Here is a 12,801-nt window from a genome sequence, read left to right on the forward strand (position 1 = left end):
CTACGCCTGATCAGTGTGCCGCATGCGTCTACACCTAACGTATACTAGATGGTCCTGTGTCACACTCCTGGCCAATCTGAGGCATTCTTCGATCACCTCATGTGTCGATGAGCCAGGTGTGACCACCCCTAGACTCAGATGACGCTCCAACCTCTCAGCAATGTCATCACAAACTTCCTGTTACATACAAAACAAACTAATTACACAAATTATTATGCAAATATTGAGGTAAATGATGTAAATTATTAGTATTACTTACCACTGCATGTATGGGCTCCTCTGCAGATGTCGACGATGCTCCTGGCTCCGGCACGCGAGGGATATCCGTCTGCGGGGCCTGAGGGACGACTCGGAGCTGCGGGGCGTGACCATGAGGCAGAGGATCTAATGTGTGGCCTGGTGTCATGAAAGGATGAGAGATGCGAAAGAACCAGTCGATGTAGTCACTGGAACACGCCCCTGGCACAACGCACACCTCACCTGCAGGTACGATATGATCCTCGTAGTGCATCCACCTGTCGTGTATATCATCATATGAGACCCATGAATCGACAGGAGGAGCAGGAATGGTATGCGTGTAGCCAAACTGCCGCACGACCCTCTCCGGTCGGTAATAAACAGCAACAGGCCCCCAGCGCAAGAGACCGGAATAGCATGATCTAACGTGGAAGTCCCGAACCTCCCGATGCTCCCCATAAGGGATCCAATAGACATCCAGAATCCGGAGTCGATCCAGGCGCTCCCTGTACGACGGTGTGTGAATGCTCTTCACGGTCTTCTTCATCGCAATCCACCTGCACGCACGCAAAGAAGCCTCGTCATAGTCCTGATCAGCGGTGGACTCCGCGATCGAGGGAAAGTGCTCGTAAATCCAACACTATAGATGTAACATTCAAATTATAAACATTAATAATGAAAGTGTAACAAAATTTAAAGTTGAACATTGTTTAGCCTGAATGAATGAAAAACATATTTGTTACCTATAGCAGTGTGATGTAACCGCCAAGCTGTCGACTGTGGCTCATAGATGCATCGTTCAGCTGGTCGTACATATGAACCAAAGTAGCCACTCCCGAGGCGTACCTCTCTGTCATACTGAGGTCACGAAGGGCCTATAAGTAGACAACATGGACATTGGTTGTACTCTTGTTAGCAAACAGAGTGCAACCCAGTAGGTGAAGAAGATATGCGCGAGCCGCAGCTGTCCAATGACCTGCCTGGCATTGGCGCTGATATATATCACGTACCCATTGCAGGCGTACGTGCGGTCCGCGACACTAGACTGTCTTAGCCCTAGCAGACTCTGGAGACACCATCAACAAGTCCACCAGCATCTGAACCGCATCGTCCACGTGCAAGGGCTCAAATGCATGTAAGTCGCCTATAACGGGAAGATGGAGAAGAGAGGAGATGTGGTCCAATGCGATGGTGAGCTCTCCTACCGGGAGATGGAAACTAGTCGTCTCCCGGTGCCACCGCTCCACAAACGCGGACAAAAGTCCCCGATCGCCGGTGTCTACCGAACACGCGATCAGAGGACTTAGTCCTGTACCAGCAATAAGTCCCTCAATGGCAGGGACATGCCTGCCTAAACTGTGGACCTTCCTCCCATGAGAGGATAGCTTCAATTCAGGACGCTCCTGAATTGAAGTATAAAAGGAATGCAAAATTCGTTAAAATTATCATTTAAAGGAAAACTAATAGTATAATTTACAAGTAACTAAAAATAAATAGTATAAATACCTCTCCCGTCCATACGCTGCAAGCAACGTGATCCGCATACGCTGTCAACACGGATGGGTCGCTCGGACCACCCGGAAATCCCTAGTGCTGATCCTCAGCCGCCTCTGCGCCTGCGTCCGCAGGAATGTCCTCCACAACAGCTGGTGCCTCCATCGGGTCATCCTGAACATCTGGCGCAGGGATGACTAGCTCATCGACGTGATCCACAGTCACAGCGACTCGTTGCCTCTGTGCGGATGCAGTAGGCCGTCGACGCTGCGGAGCATCATCGGAATCATCACGATCTCCTCTGCCCAGACCTCTGCCAGTGACCTGACCTAAGGCACGACCTAATCCTCTAGTCCTAACCATGATCTGCAAATGAGTACCGCAAAATCCATCACTCATTTCATTTTCTCAAATTTCAAGCATTTGGTTAACTCAATTCAGTTACTCTAATGACCACTTGTTGTTTTATCATATGTTTTACTTATTAGAGAGAAACTTGCTGAGCTTTATGAATCTGACAAACAATGGTCAAAAAATTTGTGTTTGTGGTCAACAACATCTCAAATTTGTGTGGATAAAAAAACTAAGCATAAACAATGGTCAACAACATCTCAAATGCTTAGTGGTATTGACCTTGATTCAGCAAGGTGTTGTTTTGTGGTCAACAACATCTCAAATTTGTGTGGAAAAACAAACTAAGCATAAACAATGGTCAACAACATCTCAAATGCTTAGTGGTATTGACCTTGATTCAGCAAGGTGTTGTTTTGTGGTCAACAACATCTCAAATGCGTGTGGATAAACAAACTAAGCATAAAAAATGGTCAACAACATCTCAAATGCTTAGTGGGAAACTTGCTGAGCTTTATGAATATGAGAAATAATGATTCATGAAGGAATGATGTGTGTGGATAAAGGAAATAGAATCAAACCAGGATTGATGTGTTTGATGTGTGTGGATAAACGTAAATTAGGAATTAATGCTAAGATAGTGTTTGATGTGTGTGGATAAACAAAATAGAATCAAAATATACCATTTCTCAACACAATATTGTGTTTTGTTCTATTTTTATGATTGACCAAAGCTAGAATAGAACCCATTAGAGGATTGAGTGAAGGAATAAAATAGCTAACTTGAACAAGTGCATAAGAAGACTTAAATTCTTACTAAAATGTACAAATTTGGATGACTCTAATAGAAGTAACCCACTACTTTAAACTAATTCAATTGCCATAACATGTTCACTTCATTATGATATCAATGTCAATTCCCTCCCTTGTTGGCTATCACAACTAGGACCATTCCTTGTTCTACTGCTTGTGACAATTCCATCTAAGAACAATATATATTAATATATAGAACAATATTGATGTTCAGTCTGAAATAGAAATAAGAACAGCTAGTAAAAGTTGCAATCATTATAGGATTTGGATTAATTGTTCTCCTAACCCTCATAAAACTTTCTCTCTAAATGTTTTCTATATACACTAATTGATTGTCCTTATAGCATTCTATCTAGAAATAATCCACATTGACCAATATGTTTTTGTTGGCCAGTTCTATAAAAAGCTAATAATGCTAGTCCTAAATATGTTGTGAACGTTGAAATTGAAGTTAGTAGTGTGACCACCGGATAATGAATGTTTTCTCCTTTTAAGACATGAATAAAATTCATTGTCTTTGTTCAAAGCAAAGGAGGTTGGACTTCTTTTTGAAGAATGAAATGATTGCAGGCCTTTGAGCTTTAGAGGGAGCAAAAGAAATTCATAGACATTAGGCAGGTGAGTTAGGTGAAACAATGATTTCCCATTTTCCTTTTTCTCTCAAGGATCAACATTTAATCAAGTTTTAGGGATTTGTCCTAATCATGTTACTTTTGAACTTAATTTGCTGAGGTTGTCTAGGCATTTGAATCAGTTTTCCGATACCACATTCAGTTCTAAGTGGCAATTACATCAAAGACAATTACATATTCGCATTAAATCAAATTGAAATAGTAGATATTCTCCAAAATGACAATATTTATCAAATATTTAGCATACATTCAGAGCTGATCCTAATAACCAAAATTCCTAATTTTAAAAAAAACTCACAATGTATCAAATAATTGGCAATTTTTCAAATAAAATGAAGCTGTGAGTAGTTTACGGATCAGTTTACGGATCAAGTGATCCGTAAACCACTTAATATGCTTTACGGATCACTTGATCTGTAAGCATTTTCCGGATCAAGTTGATCCGGAAAATGCTTACGAATCAAGTGATCCGTAAAGCACTAACAAGTAGTTTACGAATCACTTGATCCGTAAACAACCCAGCAACTTCCTGACAGCGTTTTTCGCTATCGCCAGCAAAAACCAAAACGCGAACGACAAACTTACCTCGAAGAAGAAGCAGAAATGCGAAGAAGAAGCCCAAACGCGAAGACCCACACCTTCCTCCTAAACACAGCAACAATGGCGGCAATGGCGGCGAAGAAGAAGAAGACTGGCGGCGAAGAAGAAGACAAGAATGAAGAAGCTGTGCGGGAGGAAGAAGAAAACTGAAGAAGTAGAAAAAGCAAGAAGCAGAACCGTTTGAGGAAGAAGAAGAACGTGCGCGGGAGAGAGAGAGGCGAGAGAGAGAGGTTTCATTTTTTTAAAAAAAATTAGTGAAGGGCATTATAGCCTTTTCACAGCAATTGCTGGGTGCACCTAGCAGCACTCCACCTGAATCCTGAATCATCTCAAGCAACTCCAAGCTTACCTCACTACTCTGGCCCACGCCCACGCCCATTTCTACGCCTTCAAGCTCATTCGCTTCTGCGCCATCAGTCTCTCAAACATCACTACGCACGCCTCATCTTCGACCACTTTCCTTCTCTCAACACTCACCTCTTCACCGCCTACGCCGCCCACCCCTCCACTCTCTCCCTCTTCTGCCACATGCTCCACTCCCAATCCCCCCCGCCCCAACCACTTCATCTTCCCCCAAGCGCTTAAAACCTGTCTCGCGTCACGCACCGCTGAATTCCTGCATGCCCAGATCGTTAAATCCGAGTTTCATTATTTCCCACTTGTGCAAGCGGCTCTTGTTGACTCTTACTCCAAGGTTTCGGACGGGTTAGGGAATGCAAAGAAGGTGTTTGATGAAATGTCTGAGAGAAATGTGGTGTCTTTTACCGCGATAGTTTCTAGGTTTAAGAGGGTTGGGGGTGCTATGAGGGTGTTTGGTGAAATGCTAGAGAGGGATGTGCCATCGTGGAATACTCTCGTTGCTGGGTGCACTCAGAATGGGGCTTTCACTAGGATTAAGTTGTTTAGGAGAATGGTTTGTGAGTGTAATAGGCCGAATGGGGTTACTGTGGCTTGTGCACTTTCGGCTTGTGGTCACACGGGGATGCTTCAGCTTGGGAGATGGATACATGGTTATATGTACAAAAATGGGTTTGCATTTGACTCGTTTGTCTCGAATGCGCTTGTGGATATGTAAGGGAAGTGTGGAAGCCTTGGAAAAGCAAGAAAGGTTTTTGAGATGAATCTTGAGAAGAGGTTGACTTCATGGAACTCGATGATTAACAGTTTTGTGTTGCACGGGCAGAGTGATAGTGCAATTGCCATTTTTGAGCAAATGGTGGAGGGTGGCGATGGCATGGGACCAGATGAGGTCACCTTCATTGGTTTGTTGAATGCTTGTACTCATGGTGGATTATTTGAGAAGGGTTATTGGTATTTTGAGTTGATGGTTCGGGAATATGGGGTTGAGCCATAGATTGATCACTACGGGTGTTTGATAGACCTTCTTTGTCGAGCAGGGACGTTGGATGAAGCTATCAATGCTGTCAAGGGTATGAGCATGGAACCAATTGAGGTTGTCTGGGCCTCATTTCTTAACAGATGTAAGGTTCCTGGCCGAACAAATTTGGCAGAATTTGCTGCCAAAAAACTGATTGAAATAGATCCACATAATAGAGGTTATAGGATTATGTTGGCTGATGTGTATGGGGAGTTAGGGAAGTGGGATGAAGTGAGGAATGTGTGGAGGACATTGAAGCAACAAAAGTCTTATAAAGTTCCAGGGTGCAGCTGCATTGTTGATGACCAGGTTCATCAGTTCTATTCTCTTGATAAATCAAATCTGAAGACAAAAAGACTTGTACATTGTCTTAGAAAGTCTAGTTGGTTTTAGAAATGAAGTCATGGGTGAACTGTAGTCATTGATCTCATACATTTCTGAATTTAAGATACACATTAAAAAGATTAAACAAAGAGAGGAAGATGCAATGTACTTAAGTAAATAGAAACTCAAAACTTTTTACAAAAGCCAGTGCTGAGCTTGCAACTAATTTCTACTATGTACAGTCACACGACCAAGGATTTTTGTGGGGAAACCTAATTGTTTGATGTAATTATTCTCCTCTTGGTGCAACTTTGAAGATTTATCAAAAGAACAGAGAAGTAGAAGGAAAGAAATAGATTCTACTTCAGTTGGTTTTGTGCTTCCTGTGATTGTTAATGCAGAGCAATATAATTTTGGCTTAAAAGTCCTTGAGGAGAAAGCGAAATTTAGAGAGAAACTTTAGTTACCCTCGTGAAAGGACATCTCATTAACTGATGTCTTGATGCGAAATGAATTACCATGAAGTATTACAATTAGAGCTTGTGTATCTATACTTCAGTAATCGAGAATACTCACACAAGGCAATTTTATTGTTCATAGAGCAGTGTCGTTCCGTTTTTGCCCCAAACATTTATTATGGATCACACTAATTTAACGAAAACTATTATGTGTCAAGCTTATATAAATTTTTTTTAGGAGTAATTGATACCACATTTTGTTATTTTAGCATCTAAGAGGATGTGTAGTTGATCCCAATGAAATGTATCTTTTATAATGGGTCTAAGGCCATTGTATTATCACTTCAGTAGACACTCTACTTGTTGAGGAAGTTTTTTGCAAAATCCAAAAGATATTTCCTCAATAGACCTTACTCGCTGGGCTAGCTGGACTTGCTAAATGAATTCTTCAACATTTTCAATTTGAATTAAAATTTCTTCATATTAGTTGTCTTTGCTTGTTGGTCGAGTTATTCATACGACTTGGTCCCTTTTTCTCCATTCATGAGTTGTCACATGTCCTTCTATGCACAAGCTCTCTCACTAAGCAAGCATAGCTAGTTGAGCGAGCCTTCTTTGGTGTGACAACTTCTCTTCCTCTCTTGGCGTTCCAAAAACTTTAATAAAAACATAAGAAAACTAGATGAATGCTTAAATTTTTATTTACATGCTTAGAGTTCTATAAAAACATTAAATTCTAGCTATTTGAGACTAACTAAGAAAAAATTAAGAAAAAAAGCAGTCAATTGCCAGGTGAAATGAAGCTCAAAAGTAATCATGTACAAAAATTATATTATGCATTCAGAATCCATCATCCTTATTTTTTGCATGAGCTTTATTTCAATGAACATTTTCATGTTTTTTTCCTCGATTGTATCTTCCTTTTCTTCTTTGAAAAAGTTTCATGCATGATCTTTCTTTTTTGTTTTCAACTAACCCTTATCTTAGAGGATTCATTTGTTAGTATTTTTGTGGGATGTTGTTTTGTTGGCGAGGGAGTATGAGATGTTTTTGTTGAGAATACACACACAGTTGTGAGATGATGTCAAACCCTTGCTTTGACCAAGCCGAGTTACAAACTTCTAGGACTTTGATCCTCAACCTCTAGTACTAGATTTTGAAGTCAACCACAAGATTATTCTCTTAGTAGCTAGTAGTAAGAGGGGTCATATTTTTTAGTGATGTTTATTAGGACCCGATATTTTCTTAAGCTAAGATCTCGTACCTTGGTAGGAGTTGGTATATCAATTTTGGTGTGAGGATGGATATCTTAGTAGAAATTGTGAATAAAGGGGTGAAAGTTGTGTTTTGGAGTAATTTCCTATAGTGTGAGAAACTTAGTGATGATTAAGGCAAGTAGAGTTATGACCCTGAAGAAAACCTTCGTTATATCCCATAGTAATGACCTAGCTTTCTTATGTTTTTGGAGTAATGTTTTGAGATATTTGTTGAACATCTTTTGGGTGTGTGGTTTAAAAACTTTGTGTAAAGGGGTTTTGATGTTTAAAATTATGTTGAAAGTCTTGATTTATCTATGATTTAAGTGATTTGAAATATCAAAAGGTGGTTTATGTTTTTAAACTTGTTGAAAGTTTAAGTTCAACCTTTTCTTTGTTTTGAAAACTCTCTTTTAAAAATGGATCTGTATGTTTAATGACAAAGTGAGTTTTCACCTTTATAAAGTTGTTTTGATTCATGTTTTGGAAAAGAAAGAGGTTTATCATAAAGATCTTGGTTTTATGCAAAAAGGCACACAATACTAGCAAGATGGAAGAAAATGGTTAGGGACATTCTATCTAGGAGGATTAAGGTTAGGAAATTTGGGTGAATCACTTGGCGAAAAATGGATGACTTAACTAGATGGAAGATTGCGGAGGAAAGATCAAGACCTCCAGAAAGTGAAAAATGTACTGATGATGGTGATAGTGTGTGATGATTGAATCTTGATGTGATGATTAATGAACTAATGATCATTATGAGATGCCCTGTTTTGAGAATTCGAACACTTATACTTTATATATGATCTACATATTTTGTTATATATGTGATGATAGTAGATCATGTTTTAATTGTTAATTTCTATATTGCTTTAGTATGCTTGTTTTTTTAAGCTTACTCTTGCGTTGTTGTATGTGTGGTTCATGCCTGTGATGATCATATATCTAATGTACGTGAGGAGCATATGGTTAAGAGGTCATCCCGTGTCTTCGAAGACTTCGTAGATATGCATACCAAGATGTGAAGATGTACTTCCCGTTTGTTGTTTATTTCTTAACATCCTGTATAATGTTGACCAGTTTAGAGTCTAGGAATTTTACTAAAATCACACTAGAAGAGGGACTTGAATAATGTGTTAGATAAACTATAAACCTTTTTTTTTCGCAAGATGGTGTTTTTATACAAGTTAAGAAGGTTTTAAACCTATCATCCACAGACAAATACAAGTTTTACTTAAATAGATGGAATTTTCGTCCACTACTTAACAAAACAAGTTTTGTATGAAAACAAAGAATGAAAACTTTGTCTGCAAGATTGTGTAAAATAAGTGCTTAAAGAATACTAAATGAAAACTTAAGAGAGAAGTAAATACACTTGATTTATACTGGTTCACTCAATTAGAGTTACGTCCAATTCTCATTTACTCAATTGTAAAGGTTCTACTAATCAAATAGTGATTACAAACAAGTATTCTATCATGCCACCCCTGACTACACTTAATATTATCTAGGCCACTATTGACAAACCCTTAAACCCTCGTGAATCTAAAAACACTCAAATATTGTTTATCACTAAGTCACTCCTAGCTTTTACAAACATAAGTTTGATTGAATACAATGATTTAGCAACACTCAAAGAGTGAATTAAAAATTAAGCTTGAATATAAGTAACTTTGCTTAGCAAAGGATGAACAAAATAAGCACAATGTCTATCGTCCACTAAAATGATAGAGATTCACTTCAATGTTCTTTTGATCAATTTCTCTTAATATACTTTGTTGTTCAAATGTTGTGCATGATTCTCCTTTTATAAACTTCAATGAAATATCCATTATGGATTTAGCACTAATCCTTTCATATGAATGTTGTCTCCCAACTGAAGCAATGTGATGTGGCATGCTTTGATTGTAGAGAAGAAAGATAAAAGTACAAACATCATAGTGACATATGCTTTTCTTTTGCGACAATAGCGACCTCTAAAGAATATTTTGTTTAAATCCTTTTATTCTCTTCTATTTTGTCTTTACCTTAATTTCAAATGTTACATGCACTTCCCTTTGTAGCTAACACTAAATTTTGATATATATTGGACGTCACTTATGTGAAGGTATAAAATGAGTAAGTTTAAGTGATTAAGTCCAATTGGACATGAATAAAAGCAACTCAGTGTAACGACACTAGTTTTCATAATTAGTGGACACATGTTTCTTAACAGTGCATTGGACGTTGAATATAACTTGTTAATAAAACAATTTGCTCAGTTTATCATTTATGAGTGAATGCTTAATTCTAAGAGCTTGTAGGATATGAGGTGTGGACTAGAAACTCATTATGTAGTAGGTTGTGTTTATCAACAATTTATACATTTGTCTAGAAACTCATTTGTCTATCAACAATTTATACATTTCTAATCATCAAAATTTAAGGTAGGAATAAGTTGTCCAATGATCATGGGATCATCAAAACCTAACATTTACCTTTATAGAGTTGTATATTTTATATGGATGTTTCGAGGAATTATGAGTTGCTCTGATGTTGTATAAGTGTATGTTATGATGGAGTCTCATAAGGCACATAGTTATTTAGTTGTACAATTATATCACATCATGTTTTACCTTTGTATCATGTGTTTTATCATATCATATTTTACTTTTGTATCATGTATTTTAGCTTTGGCCATTGAAATGAAAAAATTTTACAAATATTTTGGTATAAACATTTTAAAATATAAACATATATTAGACAAAAAATAGACACATAATTTAATTTAAAATGAATTTTTTTAATATTTAAATGAATAACATGGTTTTAACAAAATTCAAAAAGACATTCTATATTTTTTATTCATTTATATGTTATTGGCTATCACAAAAATATCATATTTTCATATTAAATATTATATTTTTTTATTAATATATTCATTTTTAGTTTTGACGGTGAATATTGCACAAGTTAAATAATTTTTATATATAATTATAATTCATAATAAATATATACTTTAAAATATAAAATTTTATTATTATTGAAGTTCATAATAAACAAATATTTCTAAACATATATGACTATATAAATTATATTTTTTATTTATAGTAAATAATTTAAATTGTGATGTACAGTTATTTATAAATAATTGTGTAATTTTTTTAATTTGAGTTTTAATTTGGGTTTGGTATTTTGTTTGAAAACACAAATATGTCAACTGCATGTTGATATGTAAAAATGTGCTAGAATTAATGTAATGCACAAGGGAAAAAACTACTAACAATAAAAAAGATTGATATTTTTATTTAGATACATGAGAAGAAAATATTATGCATCAATTTACATAATTATCTAATCATAATTCGTTATATATAATAAATTTATTGATTTTTAAAAATAATTATTTTAAAATAATTCAAAGGATAATTTATTTTGAATAATAGTGTAAAATTATTTTAAGCTGTATCACCATTTGACACTAAATATATGAAAGGAGACATGATAGGAGATAATAATTTCAATTTACTTATAAAATTAACATAAAATAATATATATATATATATATAAATTTTATCACATAATTTTCTATATTTTTTAATTTTTTGGGCCACTCTCAGTCTTAACAAAATTATTTTAACATGACGATACGTTAAACTGGATTAGAAATTTGTAAATGTAATACATGAAAAAAAAAAACTAACAATAAAAAAATGTTATACTTGATAATCACCCATCACACTTTTATTTAGAGATATAAATGAAAATTTGACACATGATAATTATTTTCATTTATTTACAAAAATAACATAAAATAATGTGTAATTTTTTTACCACATTATTTTATAATTTTTTTTTTCAATTTTTTGGGCCTCCTAATCATGACTTTGGGCCTTCCCTTTACATATACAAAAACAAATACAATCTTGATCGGTGAGAATCAAACGTCTTCCACCTGACCACTGTCTTATGTCCCAATATCCGAACAATTTTTGTAATTTGAGACATTAAAACAGAACAAAAGCTTGTATCTATCGTTATATCTCTTAATGTAAACAGTGTCATTGTACGTTTGTTCGCCTGGATGACCTTCAGTACCACCAATATGCACACATGACTTTTTTTTGGTATGCATTTGGAGGATTTACCACACCCAGGCTTCTTTTTGGAAAAATATCCAATGGGGTACCTAACATGATACTTCCAAAAACAAAATATAAAAAGGCCTAACAGACTATTAGAAAAATTATTGACCAAATAATTTATATTTAATTTTTTAAAAAAATGCTACTAAAGTTTAGAGACCTCAATATTAGCTAGAGAAAATAAATTATTGTCATTAAATTTAGTTATCAACTCATTACTCCCTCCCCATTTCAAATTTCAAATATTAACAAAAATAATTCAAATTAAATTTTGTCACTAAAAGAAGCTATTTTCAAGATTTGAGGGTTCAAATGAAAGTATTTTTTTTTTCATGGGACTAAATTCAAAGGAAATCCTAAAATAAAAAGAAAAGAAAAAATATAAAATTAAAAAGAGAAAACACAAAAAGAAAGAAACGTGAAAAGTAAAACAGAAAAAAAAATTGAAAAAGAAGAAAGAGAAAGAATTGGGTGAAAAGAAAGAGAGAAAAAGATTAGATAAATCCTTGAGAAAAATGACAAAATACACACTAATTTAGATACTTATAGAAAATTGTTTATGTAATTTTTTTAATCTAAAAGTTTCTTATATACTAGATATTTACGTAATTTACACCCATTATGTAAATTATTTTTTATGCATATAAAATAAAATTCCATGAGCACGAGCTCCTCGAGGATCATAAAGTTATTTTTATTTGTTCCACATGCTTGGTCTACTTTATCTGGAAGACCATAAAACAATAAATTATTGTTACAATGACACGTTTAATGTTTTATGATTTTGCAGGTGACTTACTGAGCCACGTGGGCGTCTCAGTATTTTTATTACAATTAAATTAACTAAGGTTTCTTTCGATCTTTTCATAGAACCTGCAGCCAGGAAGCATGCATGCTCAGAGTCACAAGACCCTCGTGTTATAATTAATAATATTATCAATAGGACATAAATAAATAAAAGTCAAATTGTTTTCAAAAGTGTTCATCACCATTGTCATAGAGAAATCTAATAGGAAATTTTTTTAAACATATTATTATTAATTAATTAAAATTTATTAAAAACTTATACAATTTTATAGATTTCTTTCTTATTTAATGAGTTTTATTTATAATTTTATAGTTATCAATAAAATT

At 35.2% G+C, this 12,801-nt stretch overlaps 1 protein-coding gene and 1 pseudogene across 1 annotated transcript; one reads left to right on the plus strand and one right to left on the minus strand.

Annotated features, from left to right (window-relative positions):
* Positions 1-1,224, minus strand: LOC114368423 (serine/threonine-protein phosphatase 7 long form homolog). Its single transcript, XM_028325704.1, has 3 exons — positions 1,159-1,224; positions 260-877; positions 1-177 (listed from the first exon to the last, which is right to left on the minus strand). Exons 1-3 carry the CDS (start codon positions 1,222-1,224, stop codon positions 1-3), a joined length of 861 nt encoding a protein of 286 aa, XP_028181505.1.
* Positions 1,225-4,452: 3,228 nt separating this feature from the next.
* LOC114368424 lies at positions 4,453-5,898 on the plus strand (annotated as a pseudogene).
* The last annotated feature ends 6,903 nt before the right edge of the window (positions 5,899-12,801 follow it).

The sequence above is a fragment of the Glycine soja genome, chromosome 9 (genome assembly GCF_004193775.1).
Source record: "Glycine soja cultivar W05 chromosome 9, ASM419377v2, whole genome shotgun sequence".
Lineage (NCBI taxonomy): Eukaryota > Viridiplantae > Streptophyta > Magnoliopsida > Fabales > Fabaceae > Glycine > Glycine soja.

Coding starts and splice junctions, on each gene's coding strand:
- LOC114368423 (XM_028325704.1), bottom strand. CDS start 1,224: ATGCCAGGCAGGTCATTGGACAGCTGCGGCTCGCGCATATCTTCTTCA. Junction 878..1,158: donor CACCTACTGGGTTGCACTCT/GTTTGCTAACAA, acceptor TTACATCTATAG/TGTTGGATTTACGAGCACTT. Junction 178..259: donor AGGAGCCCATACATGCAGTG/GTAAGTAATACT, acceptor TGTATGTAACAG/GAAGTTTGTGATGACATTGC.